General features: G+C 35.3%; 1 protein-coding gene across 4 annotated transcripts in view; it reads right to left on the bottom strand.

Moving 5' to 3' along the window:
* Positions 1 to 10,894: 10,894 nt before the first annotated feature.
* The window catches only part of LOC125646782 (transcriptional activator Myb-like), a 61,212-nt gene continuing 46,340 nt past the window's right edge, over positions 10,895 to 25,766 (bottom strand). For all 4 annotated transcript variants that reach the window (XM_048873310.2, XM_048873311.2, XM_056141660.1 and 1 more), the window contains 4 exons: positions 23,604 to 23,714; positions 17,891 to 18,010; positions 16,005 to 16,070; positions 10,895 to 12,423 (listed from right to left, as the gene is read on the bottom strand). In XM_048873310.2, the coding sequence (XP_048729267.2) occupies positions 12,322 to 12,423; positions 16,005 to 16,070; positions 17,891 to 18,010; positions 23,604 to 23,714 (399 nt within the window). In that variant the 3' untranslated portion in view covers positions 10,895 to 12,321. The remainder of the gene's footprint in view (positions 12,424 to 16,004; positions 16,071 to 17,890; positions 18,011 to 23,603; positions 23,715 to 25,766) is intronic.

Here is a 25,766-nt window from a genome sequence, read left to right as displayed (position 1 = left end):
ATTATAGTGCCTAGATATAGACCATTTTAGATTCAAAATCGCCTTTTATATTCTTGTTCTGCTTTCAACTCTAGTCCAGCTGGATATGAAAATGAAGACCTGAAGGCACGTATTAAGTTCAGGGAGATCTGATCTTTCACTTGGCTACCCTATTAAGAAATCCGTCAAAAATTGTGGAAGAGGATGGACCAATTATGAAAAAGTTTACATCTTAGAGTGGTTGGTTGGTTGCATGCTGTTTAACCTCCCGCTCGAGAATGTTTCACTTAAATGGAGACGTCATCATTGCCGATGAAGGGCTGCATGATGTATGCCTATGCTCGGCACTTACGGGATTTAAAAGGGGGGATCTTTATCGTGCCACACCTGCTGTGACACGGGACCTCGGTTTTTGCGGTCTCACCCGAAGGACCGCCCCATTTAGTCGCCTCTTACGACAAGCAAGAGGTACTGAGGACCTATTCTAATCCTGATCCCCACGAGAGGATAAAAAGTATATTAAAATCTCCTAATAGACACATTAAAACCAAAATGCGAACAGCAGCTGTCCTAAACTACAGGTAATGAAAGAATGAGGTGAAAAGGTGAAGTTAACGAGCAGTAATCAATCAGATAATTCCTATAGAGAATAGGGCAAACACGAACCTCTGGAAATACAAGAAGTGGGATCACATGCCTAGGAGGAGTAAGCATCCTCTGTCGACGGGTCAAACCCACCGTGAGCGCTATATCTTGATCAAGTAAACAGAGTAATCCGTAGTCAAATTCCATGTGTAAGGAATGGCCTAACGATTAGTATAAAACCCATCAGACATCATTTGACCTAAGAAATGGTTGTACTGGTAAGTCAGAAATTGAATTACATTTATAGATCGTTATAACTAGATAGTGTAAGTCGACAGGCGATGTTTACTCCTCCTAGGCACCTGATCCCACCTCTGGTGTGTCCAGGGGTTCGTGTTTACCCAACTCTCTATTTTGTATTGCTTATAGGAGTTATGAGATTGATCACTGTTCGTTATCTTCACCTTTCATCGTTATAACTAGATTGTGTATTTGAAGAATGTGCGATGATTCCAGCTGACAGAGCTTATAACATTATCTTTGTTTGTAAGGCTATTGTTAAAACTATATTTTCAAATAACTTGGCTTTAATTTCACATATAGTAATCCAGCTTATATTCCAAGTTCCCTTTCAAAAGACGTAATTCTTCAAAATCACGTTTCAGTTATATACACATTTAAAAAAATTTTAAGGTCTTTGATTTTATTAAGTAAGTACATAATTCTAGTTTTGGGGTAAAATATCCGAAGATATCCCCTAAGTATTCCTCACCTGGGGTGCCAGGGGCCCCCCTGGATTAGAAAAGTATTTAGTTCATATAATTCATATACATAAAATTTCAGAAATAAAAAGATAATAATATTGTACAATATTATATTATACATATAGTCAGGGGTCACATAATTCAGAGTCCAAGTTTGTGCCCCCGACCTGTTTATCTTGAAGGACTGTCCCCTTCAAGTATATCAACTTATTACAATGCATACAAACAAAATATATTTATTTATTATACATTATATCTTTTCAGCAATATCCTTTAGTATTTTATAGAAATAATTTGCTTTGATTTTTTCACATGCATAGAATTCATAAAATAACTGTTTATTAATATACACCATCAGACCGTGAATACGTTCTTCAGAATTTTCAAATCTACATTTTATTTTAAATTTATGTATTTTAATAGCAATAAAAGATATCACATTGTTGTAGCTGTTTGTTGTATTGTTTTCTTGTAGATAAAAACCTAGAACAATTAATTTCCATGTAATCTTGAAATTTAAATATTTTCCTACAGTGTTCCAAATATATTGTACATTTTTGCATTCAAAGAGTAAGTGCTTTGAATTTTCTACAACATTACATAATCGGCAAAAACTGGATTGTTCCTTTTTCCATTTGCTCAGTGACAAATTACAGTGTGTCAAGTTATGTAATAATTTGTAATTGAATTCCGCTACCGATTTGTTTAAGATATTTCTTACTCTAGAAATATAAATTGAATTTCTAAATTCCTTGAAACTACAGTTTAATTCTCTAGACCATTTGTTTCCATATATTGGAAAAACAAATTTCATGAACATAATAATATTATATATTCCTTCACTATTTAATTCCTTGATTAATACAGTTGTGTTATTTCTTAAATGTACTTTTACGACATCCTTGATGTTAATATGTATGGATTTTTGGCAAGCAAATGGTGTTTCAATTTTTCTGAAAATTATTTTCAGAATTGTGTATTCACATAGCCAGTTGGCTTTCACTTTTAAGATTCAGTTCTTTTAATTTTCCGTTTTCATCAAAAAGGTCCTTTACATGTAATATTTTACTTTGAATCCAATTTTTGAAACATAGTGTATCATTTTTGTACCTAAAGAGTGTATTTAACCAAATTGGTTGAGACAAAATTTCATCGGTCGATGTAAGTGTGATATTCTGTAAAGCTTTGCATTTATCAAAATAGTTGATCGCTTCGCAATAGAATGTAGGAATATTTGTCAACAGTGTCTTACTTTCTTGTTTATTCTTTGTGCTTAGACTTAGGATATAACTTGGGTTAATGTTATATCTTCTTAGGAAAGAATAAAACAATTAAGTCGTTTTGTGATGCATTTAAATTAAATAGACGTTTAATCCACATGACTTTTAAGGCTTGAAATTTGCTTTCAATATCTACTACTCCTATCCCCCCATCTTCTATTTGTCCAATAAAATTTTTCCGTTTTATTCTTTCTCTTTTATTCCAAAGGAAATTGAAGATAGCTTTGTTGATTTGTTTTATAGTATTTTCATTTGGATCCTCAAGAATACTTGCACTGTATAATAGTTTAGACAGTGCTAATGTATTTATTACTGTGCATTTTCCAAAAAGATTTAGTTTTCTAGATTTCCATGTATTTAGTGTCTTGGTGAGTTTTTCAATCTTTTCGTCCCAGTTAGGTTTATAACATTTAGCATGATCGTGTCCTAAATATATCCCTAAACACTTTACTTCTTTATTGGTCATTTCAATATTTTCTAGATAGTGATATCGATGTTTTAATGGTCCAAGTAAAATTCCAATAGTTTTTTCAATATTTAGTTTCATACCAGATTTAGTGCAGAAAGTACTTATAAACTCAATACACTTTTTTAAAGACTCTGAATCTGCTATGTACAGGTAACGTTGCGTCATCCGCGTGTTGCAAGATATTATTTCATTTCCCATGTGGGTTTTTTTAAAAATCCTTTTATATCATCACGAGATTTTATTTTTAAAGATAGAATTTCAACAACAAATAGGAATAGAACAGCTGATATTGGAGACCCCTGTCGAATTCCTCTTTGCATCTCGCAGGATTCCGAAATCCAACCATTATTTTTTATTCGAAATAAAGGATTCTTACATAAAAGTTTAATCTATTTAATAAATTCATTTCCAAAGGTATACTTTTTTAGTACATCAAATATGAAATTCCACTCTACTGAATCGAAAGCTTTTTGAAAATCTTAGAATATCAGTATTCCTTCTTGATTATTGGTTTCACAATACTCAAAACTGTCTAAGATTGTTCTTGTGTTTGTTCCGATATATCTCCCCTTTATATAAGCGGTTTGATCGTGACTGATTAAGTTACTTAATAAGTTTTGTAATCGTTTTCCTAAAACAAAGGCGATAACCTCCATGTGCTTTCCACAATTAAAAGCATTTTAAAATGAAAGATGTGTAAAAACGTCTGGATACAGGAAAATGAACTTCTGAATTTAGCTCGCGAAGCTATATATTTTGACGCAAGCTCTTCTCAGCTTTGGGAATTTCCTGGCTGACAGCAGTGGGGAAAAATCCACCACATTTCCATTAAAATATAATATTATCAGTTGTGGGTATTTCTGCGTATTATGTTTCTTTCTTGAATCATTGCTACAGTCTAATGCAATGCAATGATAGTACACCATTGTTAAAATCGGGTGAATCGATCACGACAAAAGTTGCACAACTGGTATTATTTACCAACATGCCCAAATTCTCGCATACTCTGGGTCTCGCAAGACTTTGAAAGGGGAAAATAAAATTTAAAACCATGACGGAAAACGTAGTCGCGATTTTTCCTATTTCATTTGATCATTACGAATAGCATTTAACTCATTTTCATTACTAGCGAATAAATCTTTAAATCCTTTAATATAATCTGTATTCAGTAACAAGGATGTGTTTAACTTCCAGTAACCCGGACCTCGAGAGTTAATATTCAGTGGGAATTCGGCACCTTTCTTAAGAAGATTTGTTGGGTTTCCAGATTGAAAATTTTTGAAATAAATATATAATCTATCCTGCTTTTAGCATTATCATTCCCGTCGCACCACGTATATCCATTTCTTCCATTATTTTGTTCTTTCCATAGATCTTTAAGATCTATTTCTTTTAAAATATCAATTAAAAACTTTGAACTTTTATCTTTAAATTTTTTGTCTCTATTTTGTCTGTCGTCTGAAGAAAGACCACAGTTGAAATTTCCCACTAACATGATATTGTCACTATCAAGAGTATTTTTGATAATCCAGGTTTTAAGTCTTTTAAAGAAGTCTGTTCGAGCATTTTCATTGTTTGGGGTGTATACATTTAGCTGACAGTAAGTGTTGTCATTATGTTTTATGTTTGTGAGAATTTTTCTGCCGTCAATTGATCTATGCGACTTCACATTCAAAGGTTTTCTCATCAGAATTAACACGCCCCTACTATGAGCTGAATCTGAAAAACAATACAGGGATTTGCCTTGCCATCTTGAATCAAATTTGAAGTTATATACACATTTGATACCCCTATCAATGGAACGAATGAACATTACTTGATTTAAAAATATGTTGGGAGTTTTTCAATTACAAAATCCGTGTAGTCTTTTTTGTTTATGTATTTCAACAGTCTGTTGGAATTCCCAGACACGAATTGTGCTCCTTTATTAGCTGACCTGTTGATATTTTTATGGGTTAGAATTTATTGAAAAACTTCTATACGAGAAGAAATCAAACCTTGCTGGGACCCTCAACTCGACATCTAGATATATGAACGACGTTTTATTCATTAACAATAGATATGTCGATTCGATATGTCCTTGTGAACTCGAAATCAAAGATATCACAGAGTAAGGTACCCATGCGCCATGTGCATAATCAATATTCATTTAATTTAGATTAAAATGATGCAATTTAATCCAATGTGCAAATGCTGAATGGTAAAATTGAATGTTGGTCTACAATTACTAAATACAGTTACACAAATGGTCATTCAAATCGTAGCATCCGCTGCATTGAATCATTTACAATTAATGAAAGCTTTCAGAGAGAGTCAAACTTTTCAAATAAAAATCATTAAAAACAAGAGACCCAGGGGCCTTATAGGTCACCTGAGTATCATGTAACAACCTTCCAATGTTTGAATTAGGTTTGTGTGTAAATATAAGAATTTTACTTTTGGATGGAAGAAACATTGAATAGCTATGTGGTCAGCCCCGCCTTTGCACCAGAACCCCTGACCCAGGGGCCATAAATTTCAGTTTTGAAAGAAGCATCCTTGATCATCATTATCATACTATTAGTTTGTCTACTTAATACCCAGCAGCAGAGGAGAAGATTTTCAAAGAAATAAAATGTATTTTCACTATATGATCAATAGGGCCCCACCCTAAAACCAGAACCCCTGACCCAGGGGCCATAAATTTCACAATTTTGAAAGAGGCATCCTTGCTCATCATAATCATGCTATTGGTTTGTCTACTTAATACCCAAGGACAGAGAAGAAGATTTTCAAAGAAATAATGCATTTTCACTATATGACTTATAGAGCCCCACCCTAGCACCAAAACCCCTGATCCAGGGGCAATGAATTTCACAATTTTTAACAAGAGGTACTGTGAGCAATGCTCACTAAGAATATCCCCCGCTTACCCCAATCTCCCAAAGGGTGTTGGTAATAGGTATAAACTACCTCTTTTCTGAGTGTTGCTACTTCGATGTCCAGTGCGCATGACCTTTGACCTTTTGACCCCAAAGTCGATAGGGAACATCTTCATCCCATGGGTAGTTCATATGTATGATATGGTGACTGTAGGTGGAAAGGATAACGCTTTAGAGCCCGGAAACGATATTGCTACTTCAATGTCCAGTGCGCGTGACCTTTGACCTTTTGACCCCAAAATCGATAGGGATCATCTTCATCCCATTAGTAGTCCATATATATGATATGGTGACTAGGTGGAAAGGATAACGCTTTAGAGCCCGGAAACCATATTGCTACTTCAATGTCCAGTGCGCTTGACCTTTGACCTTTTGACCCTAAAATCAATAGGGAACATCTTCATCCTATGGGTAGTCCATATGTATGATATGGTGACTGTAGGTGGAAAGGATAACACTTTAGAGCCCGGAAACCATATTGCTACTTCGATGTCCAGTGTGCTTGACCTTTGACCTTTTGACCCCAAAATCGATAGGGAACATCTTCATCCCATGGGTAGTCCATATATATCATATGGTGACGGTAGGTGGAAAGGATAATGCTTTAGAGCCCGGAAACCATTGCGTCTACAGACGGACGGACGGACGGACAGACGGACAACTCGATTCCAGTATACCCCCCCCCCCCCCACAACTTGTTGCGGGGGGTATAAAGAGGCATCCTTGCTCATCATTACCATGCTATTAGTTTGTCTACTTAATACCCAGAGACAGAGAAGATTTTCAAAGAATTTCTACATTTTCACTATATGACCAATAGAGCCCCACCCTAACACAAGAACCCCTGCCCCAGGGGCCATGAATTTCACAATTTTGGTAGAGGGCTCAATGCTCATTATAATTATGCCCACAGTTTGGCTTCTTGATGTCCAGGAGTAAAGAAGAAGATTTTTTAAAATTACACTCATTTTGATGGTTTTTGCCCCACCCCTCAGGCCCCAGGGGGGCAGGGACCACGAATTTCACAATTTTTGTTCCCCTCCACCTACAGATGCTATATGCCAAAATTGGTTCAGGGGTTTCAGAGAAGAAGCTGAAAATGTTCAAATGTTAACGCACGACGCACGACGAACGACGACGGACAAAAACAGATAGCAATAGGTCACCTGAATGAATTCAGGTGACCTAAAAATCATAGTGCACATATTTATTAGATAAAACTCGAAACATATGGCGATTGATTGATTGATTGAGGTTTTACGCCGTTTTGGAAATATTTCAGTCATTTTTCGGGATTAACTAATTGAAGTATGTGTGGTTGTGAGTGTTTGAGGTTCCCTGAGCGCCCCCAGTGAGCCTACTCTTTTTCGAATATCAGGGAAACGATCTTTTGCGTGCCAAGGGGGTTGTGACCCTTGACACGGGACACCCTTTAACATCCCATCCGACGGACATAAAAGTTAAAAATACATTAAAAAATCATTTCGTGTATATAAGCAGTTGTATTATAAAGTTTCCAATGTGTGTGTAAAAATCGCATTCTTGTAAATATTGTATTATATTTTGATTGTCGGTGTAAACATATGGCGAAATAAGATGGATTATATTTGATAATGAGTTTATGACATCATTAATGATAGTTTGTGACATAGGACTCTTGCCGTCGCATAAGGTAACGTCAAAAATGAAAGCTAGAAGATGAGTTAAAATATGACTGGTTTGCATTTTATAAGGACTAGGTGCGTTTGGGGCCAAATTTGGCCCCGCTTCCAAATTAAATAGTTCTCAAAATTCTTTCATAGCATTATTATCATATCTTCATATGAAGCTTTAAATTACTTGTATATACTTCATATGTAGATATATAGTGTCGTTTACGATTATCGTACTTACCGGACACTGTTCAATAAGTGAACAAAGGAAACAGACCTCTACGCATGGCTGGTTATATTGTCAGACTATTACCTGAGCCTGTCCATTCTTAGAACAAAAGATGTGATGTTTTAAGTAGGATATAAGCCTCAAACTGTCCATTCTGTGAGAAAAAGAACTGATCGAGGCCCGTAGAGCCGAGATCAGTTCTTTCTCTCACAGAATGGACAGTTTTTGGCTTATATCCTTTACATAGGTTATGCCACACCAGTTCAAAGTCACAAGGTCAAAGGACGTAATATGAAACAAAAGGTCTTGCCATAAGAGCACAGGCAATCATATCGCTGGGTTCGATTTTACTAATAAAGAGTACTCTTTAATAGTAAATTCGAACCCAACAGATATAATTGCCTGTGCATAAGAAACATAAAAGATCTACCTTAAATAGTTCAGGACATATTGAATATGGGTCAGATTTTATCAAAAGTAGGTCAAACCTCCAGGTCAAGGTCATAAACCAAATGCATCATGTGAAAGGACTTGCCGTAAAGAATGTTTATACAAAATATTAAAGCCCGATCTTAATAGTTCAAGATATATTTTTAAAGATTTTCCCTGTATATCAGCATATATTATATAACTTTGATCCCCTCTTGTGGCTCCACCCGACCCGGGGACCATGATTTGAACAAATGTGAATCTACTCTATGTCAGGGAGCTTTCATGTAAATTTCCACTTTTCTGACCCAGTGGTTCTTGATAAGAAGATTGTTATAAATTCTCCCTATATTTCTGAAGGTAAAACTTTGATTCCCTATTGTGGCTCCACTCTACCCCTTGGGGTCATAATTCTAACATCTGACCTTGGGGTCATAATTCTAACATCTGACCTTGGGGTCATAATTCAACATCTGAACTATGTCGACGTCTCCATATGAGTGAAATATTCTCGACGAGACGTTAAGCAAGATACAATCAATCAATCTGAACTATGTCAGAAAGCTTCCATGTAAATTTCAGCTTTTCTGACCCAGTGGTTCTTGAGAAGAATTTTATCCTGCATTTAAACAAACTTAAAAGCCCTTCTCTTACGGATGCTTTGTGCAAAGTTTCAGAGAAAAGCTCATGAGCTTTCAGCTCAGGTGAACTAGAAAGTCGCACTGGCTTAGATTTCAAGGTAGTTTTATCGAAAAGAAAGTAAGTTTTAAATTAATTTCACGATAATTACTCAAGTAAAATTTCATTATAGCTTACGGACTTCACCACATTTGTCTCCGGTTAAAAGTGCAAGCAGTAACTCTAGAGCAGGCGTTTTGGAGTTTATTGGCAAAATCTATATTAGATCTGTTTTGGTGGTACCGAACTCTCTGAATTCCCTTATGTGAAATCTATTCTGTGCACTGAAGCAAAATAAAACTGGGAAAAACAAGTTTAAAAATTAGTTCAGAATAACTTTGCACAGTTGGTAACATTCATGAACTTCTAAGAACTTGGGGTAAATAATAAACTTTTCTTAAGTTTGCAAAGTTCAATGCGAATTAATCCCGTGCGGATCCAGGTTAGAATAGGTCCTCAGTACTCCTAGCTTGTCGTAAAAGGCGACTAAATGGGACGGTCCTTCTGATGAGACCGCAAAAACCGATGCCCCGTGTCACAGCAGGTGTGGCACGATAAAGATCCCTCCCAACCCAACAGCCGTAAGCGCCCAGCATAGGTCTAAATTTTGCAATCCTTCACCGACAATGGTGACGTCTCCATATGAGTGATATACAATCAATCAACTAATACGAATTATCAGATAACTCGCCAACAACAGTTTCCCTTATGAATAGTTTCTTCTTATATCGACTACTGTAGTACATGAGACCCGTTTTGTGGATCGCTGATATTTGGAACCGGACAAATGAGGTCATAATAATGCAAATCTGGATAATTTTATCATGCAACCTATTTTTTTTTTGTTTTGACAATACACTCATGTGCATTGAAACAAAATAACGTATTACAAAGAATTTCACAGAGTGTACTGACATCGAACCAAGATCTCCGGGGCTTTAAAGGCCACCTCATCACCACTCAATATGCATCAGAAGAGTTGCACACCGTTAGTCTTTCAAACTAGAAATTTCTTCTAATGTAACTCCATTATAAAATCATAGTCTGGATTAATACTACTGAAGTTAATCATCTTTGATTGTTTGACCAACTGACCAAAAAAAAAAAACAAAAAAAAAACGGAATTAGGGTCAAATTGGATTATTTCTGTGTAGGAGAGAGTGTGTGTGTGTGTGGGAGGGGTACCAAGCTCTTAAAACTATATTACTTTTCCGCAAATTTCTGTGAGTGCATGAGTTAATATTTTACCGATTATAAAAGTATTTACTTTGAAGCTTTGATACGCTATACTACTCAAACATGGTTGTGACAAGGAACAGCAATCCAATGAACAGCGTCACTGCACGCCGTCTGCTGCACAGCATAGATGCTCTGTAATTGTGCATGAAAACAGCCAAAGGACAGACGATTTCCGACGTTCTCATCAATGAACACGCTTTTGTTCCCATTTCCTCCATTGAATTTTGATTATTTTTAATTGTTACCTTCAGTACTGGACTGTGAGCTATCGGATTAAAATCCGTGCCAATCACGTCTGGTCATGTGATCTCAGACGCGGGCTGTTTCGGTAATTAATCACAAAGGGTTCTGCCCTCACTCTAGGTCTTCTGTTGTGTCATCATTTCCGTGTACTTTCGGTGAACTTTCAGTTACGAATTGTGGTTTTATATTCTCCAGCAGCAATTCTATCTAAGCATGAGCCAATTACAATTACAAACAATATCCCTGCTCTTTTATCAAGCTCATCCGTCAATGCTAACTAGAGCTGTACATCACTGGCCTTTTCTATCTTTAATTCTCCATCCACAAAAAACCCTGCCATGAGCTGAGAATTGTGTGAGATAATGCTAACAAATATATCTACTCAATACAAATCATTTATATACCTATATACAACGTAACTCTGAATTTTCAACACATCGCTGGTTTTTTGGCTTTTTTTATTATTGTGTCATCTACATGCTGTTTATGCAATCATTATGGACAAGTTTACACATAATCTAATCGAAATCAAAAATATTTCAAAACAAAAGAAATCAACAAATGAACATATAATCACGAACGATTATAAAAATCTACCACACAAAAACAACTAGACAAAGAGCACATTATCGAAATAATCTGTGGAATTACCATTTATCACAAATAATCTAACAATGCATTTAAAAATCAAGAAGCCCTGGGATTGACCACTTTCATCCTATCCCTTTGCATTCTTACTTATTTGAATCCAATCCTAGTCAACTTCAAAGGAATACACATAATGGGGAAATTTTACGTTTGAATTGGTTACTTAAAACTACAATTTCTTGTACTAGTGCTTCAGTTTCTGGAACATGTTGACATACTTTGAAGTGAGGTATGCAGTAAATAAAAAGAACCTTAACTGTAAGAAAATAAAATACTCTTTATTTATATTGTTCTGTGAATTTTGAAAATACATGACTGTATGAGTACTTTAACTATTATAATCTCCTCTGATTGTCAAAACTACCATATCAATAGCTGTCAACTGTAGATTAATGACTAACATTAAAAAAAACATACATTTTACAACAAAGTACTACAAATAAATAACTAAAATACAACTGAAACAAATTACAACAGGTTATACAAATAATAAACACCCAGTTCTTGTAAGCTCTTGAAAATAGCTACTTTCATTTAAAGTATTCACAATATAGGGTTACTATTTCGCAAATGCATATACCAGAAATTCATAAATATAACCATTCTTTTTATTTCTCTCTCATTCTACTACTATAATTACAACGCCTACTACTACATGTAGTTCTTATGGAACTGAGCCACGATTTCAAATATTAAGTCTTAACAAATTCATTCAGAGGGACAATACACAAATTCTGCAATACTGTATTGCTCTGCTAATGGTTTTCAAGAAATGGTTCCACATACTATGTTACACAATGCATGAAACAATGGCCACAATAACAATTACTATGAGGAAATAAATGGCAATAGTAAAAATAACTTCAAATTTCCTTAAAATGTTTTTTCATTGGGAAATGAAATGATTCACGGGAAAACTCTTCACTCTTTCTCATCAATATCGTCCTTGAAGAAATATGTACTGATATGTGCTTACAGTCCCGCTTACCAATACCCACATTCCTCGATGTCCCAGTAAATGACCAAACTATTAATTCATTGAATAAATTGTACACTAAATCACCAAATGAAAGTAAAAAATGAAGTGCTGCTCTGTAGGACCATTTTTTCCATCAAGAGTTTGGTCTCACATCCACAAACTATGTCACACACTGAATATATTGTCCCACTTCTTTAACAAGATCTGTAGGGTACCCTTCTAATGGTTATGGAAAAGATGCACTTTTAACTATGCTTCTCGCAAAGTCGATCATAAGCATCCCGTCTTCAGTTCTCCCACACGCTATTTTCACAAAGTTGGTATTCAACTGCAAATGACAAATTTGTCTATCATCTACATGTTACATAAAAAATCATTGTCTACTTTAAAATGCATTAAGTATATATGCACAGCATAAAAAAGAAATGCACAGCATCAGAAAAACCAGCAACTCAAAGTCAACAGGCCTGTGGACAATTTTTCGGAAGGTCAAGTTTTTGAGGGTCTGCAAATCAGCAAGCCAACCATTAAGTTTTATTTTGATATGATAATTTTCACTGTAAGTGGCAGGTACTGTATCTAGACATTAAGTTTTATTTTGATATGATAATTTTCACTTAAGTGGCAGGTACTGTATCTAGACATTAAGTTTTATTTTGATATGATAATTTTCACTTAAGTGGCAGGTACTGTATCTAGACATTAGGATTTATTTTGATATGATAATTTTCACTTAAGTGGCAGGTATCTAGACATGCAGTTGTAATATGTTGGTGTAGTAGTTAAGGCTTTACGGATTGTGGATATCGACCTGGGTAGCTCAGAGCACCTGACTAGTAATGCAGGGATACCGAGTTCAATTCCCAGTCCAGCCACCGATTTTCTCCTCTCTCCTATATACATTAGTTTGAAGATACAATTTACTTGTAATATGATAAAAGAAATCATTTGTATTCATATCGAAATTTTTGGCTTATCATTCACAAAATGAAAATAGAATAAGCCCACAGCTATAGTATAATAATATGAGTTTTAATGTACGTCTGTACATGCATTTAGAAGTGATTCAAGGAAAAGAAATTATGAAATGTCTATGCAAATGATCTCATAAAATCCATTATAATATGGGCACCTGTAAAGTGCGAAACGAAATCGAAACGAAATCCACCGAAATGAAACGAAACCTACCGAAACGAAACAGATTGTACAACCGAACTCTCTTAATTATAATAATTAAAAATGGTACCTTAGGCCCCTTTGAAAATTACCACATATAAATAAAATTTGCCTCCCCTTTGATGTAGGCTTTCGGCTTAACTGATACAAAGTTTTAAAATTTGGAAAAAGGGTGGGTGGGTAGGGTGTGTAGTAAGCACAAAGTACATATCCGAAGTTGATTAGATACCATGTGCAATTAATCTCGCATCCATAAATTTCAGAACGGAGGGTTACAGTCTCACAGGTCAGAGGTCTGGGGAAACACACTAGATGAGGGGTGGGGCTGCCGGCGTTGGATCCGCCTTTGGGCATAAATACATGTTTCAGTATTTTTTGCTCTAAAGACAAATATATGTATACATGTGGATATTGTATATTTGTATGTAGTATATCAAACGGTGGATTCTAAGTATGTTCTCCTGTTCTCTTTGTAATTTCTGCTTCCCTTGTTCATAAACCTTTTGATTTTACAAAATGCTGACCTTCTCCTGATAGTATTGCATTAAAAAGTCTCCGTTTTCCATCCCGTTTTCAATTCCCCGTCTTAGCAACACCCAAAATGTATACTATTTAATTTTTTCCATTACTGAAAGTACTTGCACCTCAGCAGTTAGAGATAAAAAAGAGGTTAAGAGCTTTGAACTTTCTCAGACACCAGCTTCTTCAAACAATGTAGCTATGCCCAAAGGCGGATCCAACGTCGGAGACCCCACCCCTCGTCTAGTGTATTTCCCCAGACCTCTGAGACTGTAACCCTCCGTTCTGAAATTTATGGATCCGAAACTAATTGCACATGGTACCTAATCAACTTCGGATATGTACTTTGTGCTTACTCACCCCCCCCCCCCCCCCCCCCCCTCCAACTTTTAAAACTTTGTATCAGTCAAGCCGAAAGCCTACATCAAAGGGGAGGCGAATTTTATTTATATGAGGTAACTTTCACATGGATCTAAGATACCATTTTTAATTATCATAGTTAAAAGAGTTCGGTAATACAATCTGTTTCGTTTTGGTAGATTTCGTTTCGTTTCGCACTTTACAGGTACTCTTATAATATGACTACAAAATGCTTTCATTCAATTTTGTGCCATGTCTTAAGATTATCATTTGTGTTAACTTTTATCATTCATTTCAATAAATCATTATAAAAATCAAGAAATTTGCAGTGCATGGTGTAAACTGTCACCTGCACAAATATCCAATTTACATGATACACATTCAATACACAACCCATTTAAGGTAGCTCATTAAACTAAAGCTTATACTCTTTATGACACTACGTCACAAGATGGCAATCTAAATGTTTTGTGAAATTATTTATATCAATCAATTTGTTTGTCTATCATCGTAGCTCAGTGGCTAAAGCTTTGGGCTGGTGAACCGCAGATCTTGAGTTCAAATCCGCCAGTCTTTTGTTCATACGTGTTGAAATAAATTTTTGAAATCATGTTTTTTCTCCAAATTTTCATATTTTCTGGTATACATTTATTATATATCATCATATCTATTATGATTAAATCAATTTGTACTGATTTGAGAAACTATTTCAGGGTGTAGTGAGTCACCTTCAATCTAACCCAGGCAATAGCCAAATGTCCCCAGATCAGACCTCCATCTGACTGTTTGTAAAATCAAACATTTCCTGAATACTGGGAAATGTTTGCTCTCTAATTTTTACCTATATGTAGTAACAAACAATTTGTTTTCAGTTCTAATTTGGCCCTAGTAGGAAAAGATAAAAAAAAGATAAAATGATGGCAAAAACTTCCCTGTGTATAGTATCTGACAGTTGCTACAAGAGGCCCACAGGCTTTATTGCTCACCTGCTTATCACAAGTATCACAAGCCACAAGGGCTGCCAAATCTACCATATTTTTCCTGTTCTGCATATCTAAGCTAAATTCTGATATTCAGCAAAAGTATAAAACAAGATGTATTCTTAAAACACAAATGCCCCCAAAAGTTCTTTTACTGATGAAGACTACATAGCATGTTATATTAACACTATATGACTATGTTGGATTTGCCCCAAGGTTAGAACCCTTGGGTTGTTTGGTACATTTTTTTTTCTTTTCCTAAAAATACATTTAGTTTTTATACAGTATCAGCAAATTTAAAGAAGTCTTTCCAATGATAAGATGATAATCACTATGATAATTTTGGCCTCATACTGAAACTAAACCCTTAAATACCTCTGGGATCATGAAATTTACAATTTTGATAAAGGGCTACCTGGTCTTTCTAAATATCTATTCAGATTAAGTCCCGTGGGGATCCAGGTTACAATAGCTTCCCAGTACCCCTTGCTTGTCGTACCAGGCGACTAAATGGGGCGGTCCTTCGGATGAGACCACAATAACCAAGGTCCCGTGTCACAGCAGGTGTGGCACGATAAAGATCCCTCCCTGCTTAAAGGCTGTACGCGCCGAGCATAGGCCTAAATTTTGCAGCCCTTTACCTGCACTGGTAACGACTTCATGAGTGAGAAATTCTCAAAAGGGACGTTGAACAATATTCAAATTAAAATTATTTACAATTTATGTCCCACTTGTCCCAAAGATGCTTCATACCAAATTTGAAAAGAATTGGAATGATAATTATCAAGAAGCTAAAAATGTTCAGCAGACGCAAACCTATAGAAATAGGTCACCTAAGTGACTAAGGTGACCTAATAAGCCAATTAGTACTAACCTTTGAACTCTGTGATTCTGGCTCAGCAAACTGGATTTTTCTAATAGATTTCTTGACCATTGAATTCTGAAATAATTTTTGGGATTTGTCAGTGATAAGGCTCTCAAACCCAAGCAAATGCAAAAATTGCTGGGGTGTGAATTTTTGCCCCCCCCCCCCCCCCCCCACTCCCTAGAATTTGAAAAAGTATTAAAAATAATTTTGATTTGCTCTTTAGAATTCTTAATATTGATAAGCATTAAAGGTACCATTTAAGTATATGTAATGAGAAAAGGCAGTTATAGTTGTGCGAGAACACAAGGTTAAAAGTCGCTGTAGTTTAACATCGAGGTAAGCTCCAGTACCCACAACTTATTAAAAAGTCCATAAAAATATTCTATTTATTGTTTGGAAGAAAAATTCATTGATGATCGACACATTTTGTTTTGTCTGTAACAATAGTGTAAATGACCCCAAAATCGATAGGGAACATCTTCTTCCCATGGGTAGTCCATATGTATGATATGGTGACTGTAGGTGGAAAGGATAATCCTTTAGAGCCTGGAAACCATTGCGTCTACGGACAACCCGATTCCAGTATACCCCAACCTCCACAACTTTGTTGCGGGGGTATAACAAGGGGGTTATTTATATTTGGTTTTTACTATCGAATATAAACAAGTCCCTCATTTCCACAGAAATTCCGTCGATATTGCCCATGCCATCTGAGATATCGGAGGTTTTTTTTTTTGTTTTTTTTTTACTTCGATTGCGATCTCTGAGAGGATCTCTTTCTATTGGCAAGTATTTTGAAGACTAAAACTGTAAATTGTATTGCTGATTTTCACCTCATACATTTGTATAGAAACACAAAAAGGGATATTTGGCTCATTAGCAGGACGCTTTACACTTCACACTGACATTTTGTCGGCAACTGCTTGTCAACAACGGTCATCTAAATGCTTTATTACAGATAGCAAGAAAAAAAGAGTTTTACTGATTCAACTGATTAAATAAATGAGGATGTCAAACCCGATGTTTAAAGATAAGTAATACGTCGATCGAACAAAATCATAAACTTTTTTTATCGATGGAACAAAAAAAAATCATGAATTTTGTCAATATAATTTTTCCAGTGGGAATAATTCTAATGAGGCGGGTGGCAATTCCAAACAAGCTATAATTTTATTTTGGCCTTGGACAGAAATGAACTTCAGAGAAAATTTAACAATAGCGTCCATTTCCTTTAGTCTGTGTGAATTAAGGACAGAAATTAACTTCAGAGAAAGTTTAACAATAGTGTCCATTTCCTATAGCGTGTGTGAATTTCAGACAAAAATGAATGCCAGGGAGGACTATGAGGTAAAATGAATGCCAGAGAAAGTTTAACAGGACTATAACGGAATGTGAATCAGTTTTCAGGAAAGGTAACTCTTCCATTCCCAGAACAAGAACTTTCACATGATCTGGACATAAGATGTATTTAGAGTTTATTTGGGTATTTATTGTCCCCAATACTACAATTTTATCAAGTATCAGGAAAATTCATTGACATAATATTTTTTATGCCACTGTCCTAACTATCCATAAAAATCAATACAAAATGAAGCAACGCTGCAATGTCCCTAACATCATCGCAAACCAAAGGTTATTGTTTCATTCTATTGTTTGTGAAATAGAATGAAACAATAACCCGTGGTTTGCAATGATGAATAAAGAAACTTGCACCATGGTGACCCAAGGGGGTCTTCGAGGTTATTTCCCTTAGATCCTTCAAAGACACTACATGCAGATTCAAATTGAGTATGCTCAAAATTTATTCAGTTGAGTGAGCATATGATTGGTAAACTAGGAGCACTAAAACACTAATTAAATGACAGGATTTAATTAGAAGAGTATAGAAATACCTTTTTGGTTGTCTCCTTTCTGGGGGGTCTTGTGTCTTCCTGGATTTCCTCTGGCAGGGTATCTTTGATGATGGAGGGAGGGGAGAAGAGCACACTGGCATCATTCAGTAAGGATTTACTCTGAAAAGTACAGTAAAATACAATTATAACGGAAAGGCTTATAATGAATTCTGAAAAGTATATACAGAAAATACAATTATAATGGACATGATTATAATGAACTCCGAAAAGTATATACAGTAAAATACAATTATAATGGACAGACTTATAATGAATTCACTCCTCTGTTGAATAAAAAGATCATTGGATATGATGAAGTTTGGTTATAATGAACTGTTTTTAACTGGCCCTTGAGGTTCGCTAATTGCTATAACCAAATTTACTATACATTGTACTATATACATATGCACATCATATATTGGGGGTTGCAGGTTAACCTTGCTCTGTTGATATAGATTGTAGCTATGATCATATGAAATAGCTGATTATATACAATATAGCTGTGATCAGAAGTATGAGAGAATCACATATGGAGTCAATTTCTGAATTATCTAAATCAACCAGTTTAATTGTTTGGTGTCCAGGAGTTGATGAAGATGAATTATAAAGAATACATTTTCAATATTTAAGCCAGAGATTAACCTCAGCAATCCTGGGGGTCATCAATTTCACAACACTCCTCAATACCGACTCCTCTCAAAATCTGCCAATCTTGCCTGTCTTGTCAAATGTGTGATGCATTCATTATACAGAAATTCTCGTAATACCAGCCACTCTTTAAAATTGGACATTGGCCAGTTTACTGTTGACAAATATAGGAAATAGTTATACTCCTTAAAAAAAAATTGGCCACAGTTTGTGATGGAAGAAGTCACATGTTTAAACCCAGGAACACAGTCCTTGCTACCTACCACTGTTTATCACTTGGATGAAATAAAGGACAAAATTACGTAATCAGTTGTTGCAATTCCTTTTACAATAACATGGAATCTGCCTTATTCATGTGGCTCACAAATGCAAGTGCTCAAAATATTCCAATTTCAGACAAAATCTTAAGAACAAAAGTGAAACAATTCAGAAATGGTGTGGGTGTTTCCACTATACTCAAACAAAGGTTGGTTAGTTTGTTAGTTGTATGCAATTTCAGGTCATTGACAATTGATTTCCTATGAAGTGCAGGGGTGGATCATAATTTAATTATGGGTGGACAACAGAAAGCTGTTAACGTCATTAAAGGATAGGAACCTAACAAGGCCTAATCGATCACCTGACTATTTGATAAAAGTATCACTAGCCTCGTGGGCTATGAAATCTACAATTTTCATGTTCCACGTATCTATGGTAAATTCTAATACTTGGCAGCAGTATAAAAACACGTGCCATACTGATGAACGATTTCACATAATATACAAGTAGTATATGTTATATTAACACTACCAGACTAGAATCAGAATCCCCGGGTTGCAAAATTCACAATCTTGGTACATCTTTTTCTGCTTTTTCAATTTTTATAGAGTATGAAAAAAAATTAAAGAAATCTTTCAAATGATAAAAACACTTTATCACAATGGCCATTTTGGTCCAATCCTGGTACCAGAACTCCTACCTCTAGCATCAGGAAATTTACAATTTTGGTAAAGGTCTACCTGCTCATTTGGATATCCATTCAGTTTCAATCTAATATCAATAGCATTAAAAAAGACAATTATCTAAATGTTTTAAACATAAACACTGTATGCCAATTTTGGCCCTGCAGTCAGAACCTCTACCCTGGGGATCATTTTGGTAGAGGTCCCATGCTCTACATGACTATGCATTTAGTTTTTCTTACAGATGTGAGGGTTGTGGAGAAGATTTTTGATCAATTTATGACAGTTTTTGCCCCACCCTTAAGCCCCAGGGGTGCAGGAATCCTGAGCATTATAATTTATGTCCCTCTTGTCCCAAAGATATTTCATACCAAATTGGAAAGAATTGGAATAGTAGTTATCAAGAAGTTAAAAATGCTCAATTGTTAACGTAAGATGGATGACGATGGACAAAGACCAATAGCAATAGGTCACCTGAGTGAAAATAAGGGTGAAAAAAAATTAAAGATTGACTTATGGTGAATCTATGTTGAAATGCTGATGGAACTGAGACAACAGGCCAATGGGTCACATCGCTTATTTGAGTGATTTGGCCCTGCTGTTGTGATTTAAAAAATAATAATTCAATCTTTATTTCCGTTCAGTATTTTGACCCCATATTGTGGCCCCACAGAGTTACAACAGTCATACAACATGGTCCTCAACACCAGCACGACTAACATGACCTTGCTGATGTGGTTTAAAAAGATTTTCTTATGTATATACATGCACTGTGTTAATCTTCTTCACCTCACTCCAGGGTTAATAATCTGAATTTTAAAAAAAATTGAATCTACACAACTTAGGAATGTTTGATTTTTTAATTTTTTTTTTTTTTTACAATTTAGTGTGGCCCTGCTACTTTTTAAAGACTTTGTTTCAATTAATTTCCTGTATATTTCCATATAAAACTTAAACTTCCTATTGTGTCCTCACCCTACCCCTGGGGTCCCTGAAATGAACAAACTTGAATTTGAACTTCTTGAAGATGCTTGCATATCAATAGGACTGAACATTGCCTTCTGTTATTGATATAATCCCCCTCCCCCAAAGCTGTTTCCCTATATATTTCCCATGTAAAATTTTGATCCCCTATTGTGGCCTCACTCCACCCCTAGGGACCATGACTTGAACAAACTTGAATCTACACTGTCACTAAGCTTTCATGCAGTCCATTGGTTCTTGAAAAGATTTTTAAATGACCCCACCATATTTTTGCCTTTTCTTAAATAAACGTATCTCCCCTTTGACGGAAGGATGGCTTTTTATTTGTACATGTTTAAACTTAAATTCCCTTTACCCAAGAATGATTTGTGTCAAGTTTGATTGAAATTGGCCAAGTAGTTCTGGAGAAGAAGATAAAGATGTGAAAAGTTTATCAACAGACAAACAAAAAGTAATCAGTGAAGCTCACTTTCATCTCAGGTGAGCTAATAAAAGGTAATCAGAAACGCTCACTTTCATCTCAGGTGAGCTAACAAAAGGTAATCAGAGAAGCTCACTTTCATCTCAGGTGAGCTAATAATGCATCCCTTTCTTATTTAAAAAATTAAGAAATCCATTGTATTTCAAAAGGTTCCATGTCAAATCTTGTGTAAGTACATGGACAGAGATGCAGTGCTAACTGAAATAATGACAGAGAGAAATTCTGGCAACTCTTAATAAGATAAACCTGAAAGTGAGAAAGACGAGGAAGATGAAAATCCATGTGTACTATCTGCTGTTCAAACTACAGGCAAGGTTAAGCACGAAATGGACACTGGTCATTTCCCTTGACAAACTGATCACCAGGAAACCACAAACACTGCTGACGGTGATAAATTGACAAACGCTTTTATATTCAAATACATGTCAACAAAACATCTGTTAATTTGTCAAAACAAAAATCAATTCATTACTTTCTCAAAACCCAGTAATAAGCTACAGAACATGTATAATTAGTCTACATGTATCTTACGTTTTCCGTTTTTACATCTGCATAATTATTAAAAGAGTTTTATAGGTCTCTTTAAAAGGATGTCGATACTAAACTCAATATGTCATTCACATTACAAAGCTAAAAGGGTCTTGGACAAAAGGCTGTTTGATGTTCAGGAACCAAGAAGAATTTTAAAGAAATAATGCATTTTTACATTTGGGAAAGATAGAAGCAAAATAAGTCAAATTGGGAATTTTCTTTCATATTATTAAACAAATGGTATTTGCAGGTGACACTTGGTAATTTGAAGTCCAAGGGACCTTGATAAAATTTCAAGAGATCAAGAGTTTGAGAGATCAAGATTTGAGTAAAATCAAAGGTCCGACCATTATGGTTCAGATTTTATAGCAACCAGAGTACAAATTGACAACATCCTGGCATTGTTTTGACACATTGTCCTTCTTATTTTAGGTACATGTAATCGATTTCATTTTAAGAACACAGAACTTCGTCTTGCATAGAATTAGATGAAGACTTTTTAAAGTCTGTTAATTTGCTTGTTTTTCTCGTGTTAAGACAGATGAACATTTACGACACATATTTCTCATCCATAACAACGTTTTGCGCTCCCTTACTACACGAAGCACAATCCATCACACAATCGTTACAATTTTCAGTCACTTTACACAAAGCATACATTCTAAAATATCACAATGATTCCTTGGCATGTCTCTAAATTTTATTCTCAATATTACCATCTCATTGTCTAGTCCAAACAAATCTCATGTGAGGGTTAATCTGATCAATTAAACAATTAACTATCAACCTTGCAAGGAAACATGCAATGAGTCGCCTCTAAAAACACCTAATGAACACAGCTGAGCTAGCTCTGACATTCAACGTTATCCAGGCAAAGTCCAAGAGGAAATAATTATACCCATTAGTGACGGTGTGTATACGCTACCACCTCTTCTCGAGATCGAGAGTAAAAAACAATGTAACGTTTTATGGGACCCAAATTCTACTTCGAGAGATTGGATGTATGAGAGATTGAGAGTAAATTTGCTTTGTTACATAGAGAGAAAAATCGGGACCATGATTTCACTTCGAAAACTTCAAGAGATCGAAGTTCAAGCCATCAAGAGTCACCTGTATTTTAAAATTAACACCAAGCAAGCCATATTGTAAAGAATAAGCAAGTATTTATTGTTTACAATCTTGTAAATGAGAGCCATTTTATTGACCTCTACTTCCTAAAAGAGGAAGTGAAGAAATAAGTTCACGGGTACATTTCGTATTATGAGCCTTGTATTATGATGTTATAGCATTTTGTTACTGAGGATTTTTTTGTCTCAAAATTGGGGAAAATGGATAGTATTTAGTGGGAATGGTACCATTTATTGGTTCCAGTTACATATAAAGGATTGTTATAAAGGGTGTTATAAAAAAAAAAAAAACCACAAAGAGGCCTCCTTGCTCAGGACAACTAACCTGTTTACAGTAATCTTGATATTTAGCAGTATCATTTCAGCTAGGTAACTATAACATGTATAACTGAATTAGAACAATGGATGTTTTAGAACAATTGATATTTCGATTCAGTTTTCAATCCATGATCGATGTATACACAGGCTTCCTGGGTTCTGACCTACAGAGAGACATTGACTTTCTTTCTCATCCTTTGGGCAAGTAAACTCAAAACATAAATATGTCCCAATGGGAAACTTTGTTGTCTGAAATTTTTGATACCTGTTCGTTTTAAATGCATAATATTTCATTTCTTTCAATACACAAAATGTGTCAAAAGTGTAACAAATTCATTTTTATTCAATAACTCAGCAAAAATGTGAATAGATTCTATCTATTCGATAAGTTGTATAACTTAAAAGAAAAATGAAGTGCTGGCAATGGTGCAGAATTTCTGTCACAAGGTACCGACCATTCTTTTGTCAGCATCCAATAAACCTGTAAATGCAGACTGACGAGCCACCTGAAACTCATGTTTCCGTATTCACATTTCTTTTTCTATTTTCAACCTCGCCTTCTCTTTTATCAGACAACTGTGTCCTTACTGAGCTCTCACTTCCCCGGGACAATCGGACAACTATTAATGCTTATCCCTGTGACCGTTCTGTATCTATAACAAAATAATACACAGCACACTTACTGGGGTTTCAGGAGACATAACCATTGGTTTTCTGTCTGGAAAGCCAGCATCTCTCCTAGGTGACAGCCATTTTGTTGCCAGGCATTTTCTCATCTTGCGTTTTGGCAGTGTCTACAGTAGATACAGATTATATGTGAGGTTTTGGCAGTGTGTACAGTAGATAGATTATATGTGAGGTTTTGGCAGTGTGTACAGTAGATACAGATTATATGTGAGGTTTTGACAGTGTGTACAGTAGATACAGATTATATGTGAGGTTTTGACAGTGTGTACAGTAGATACAGATTATATGTGAGGTTTTGACAGTGTGTACAGTAGATACAGATTATATGTGAGGTTTTGACAGTGTGTACAGTAGATACAGATTATATGTGAGGTTTTGGCAGTGTCTACAGTAGATACAGATTATAAGAGAGATATAAATACTTTATCCCATGTGATGCACTTTTCCACTTTATTAGTCACTGTGGTCATAAAAAAAATCTACAGTGCACAATAGAAGCAAACTAACGAGTGAGATCAAATGATTGGTGTTGGATAAAAATCTAAATTCAAATAGTTAGGGGGAGGGGGATAAAATCCCCCCCCCCCCCCCCCCCAAGTATCTGTCACCCCACACCAATTACACTTTAGTGGAAAAATACAAGCAACTGTTAAAAACCACATGATACTACATTTTAATGAACATTTTATAGTTTTAATATACACTTTCATTTGTGAATAAACAGTAGAAAAGGTATACAAAGTGTTATTTATGATCATATGTTTTTACTTGTTAATCGATTAGTTTCAACATTCATCATATTTAGTTTTAAAGTGGGGTGGGTGTGGGGGGTCTTGGTGAAAACTATGTGAATTTAATTTTTGTCAGACATTGAACTTTTGATTTCGCCCCTAAATATATGTCTACAGTCTATGGTCAAGTGAATACATGTCATTTCTGGCACAACTTTCTTCTATCTCAAGATTTGAGAATGTTAGTTTACCAGTGGATCCAGAAAAACACATGTTAGTGAACAAACAACTTCAATTCTTAAGAAAGAAGATAAATGTTCTCAATCAAAAGCAACTTCCAACGTTTAAATTCTGGTAATTTACATCTCTTGTTTTGGAATTCATTTCAATGTAAAGAAAAAAAAATTTCACAACATGTCAGGTTTGTGCATAAATCTCCTATGTCATAATCAATAGCTTTGCATATCATAGTTCATTATCCATTTAAAATGCACAATACAGTCAAACTTATCAAAATGGTTACACTTTTATCTCCAGAAAGCAGTCACCTATCGAATGTGATCATATCCCACCTTGATCAATAACATTCAATTTTTAAAACTCTTTTGAAGTGGTCATTTGTCTAGCAGTCACCATTTTTCATCCAAATTGCAACTTCCCCTACACTTAGCAGCCACTATGGCTGATCAAATGATTCACATCTAGGGTTGTCTTAATAGGATTTTCAAATGCTAGGTGATTCCGAATACTTGGTAATTATGTACTGTCACAATGAAGTCCAAAGTGAGGGGGGAGATAAATCCATCAATTACATATGATTAAGAGTTAATATACGGTTAGGTAAGCAAATAGATATCTGGATTGTATTTACTGTGTTTGTTTTATATAAATTCAGGGGGAAAAGGTGTTGAAATCTTGCAGTAGAGCTGACTGAAGCAAAAAAGATTCTTTCACTCAATGAGCGAGATAAGACTATTAAATTGATGGATTTGGGGTTTACTGCCTGTACAGTTTAGTTTAATATTGGAAAAACATAAGTGAGAAATCCATGAAAGAGAAAGGCAGAGATTATAAATGATATCAAAAATAATGTATCTAGTGAAATGCACAAAAATGTCACAAGACAGAGAACGAGGACATTAAGGACTTGTGTTGGCGATGTTCCGAGATGCAGTTAGGCGAAGAATGTGTCAGGTCCACTTTTCTTAGGACACGTCTATAAGTTGGACATAAGAGTTTTGGACCAAAAATTGACTCCCAAAAATCTGACTTATAGGCGAGTATATACGGTAATCCCTGGCTAGACAAAAATTGGAGTTAGTTGAAGTTGATGTATTAGCAGTCTGGTGGTGAACCTAATAGTATATTCTGTTCTATTGTTAAAAATTTACAGTATTGATAGAAATTGAGTTCCAATGTTTGCTTTTT

This window comes from Ostrea edulis, chromosome 6 (genome assembly GCF_947568905.1).
Source record: "Ostrea edulis chromosome 6, xbOstEdul1.1, whole genome shotgun sequence".
Lineage (NCBI taxonomy): Eukaryota > Metazoa > Mollusca > Bivalvia > Ostreida > Ostreidae > Ostrea > Ostrea edulis.
This window is presented reverse-complemented; position numbering and strand designations above follow the sequence as displayed.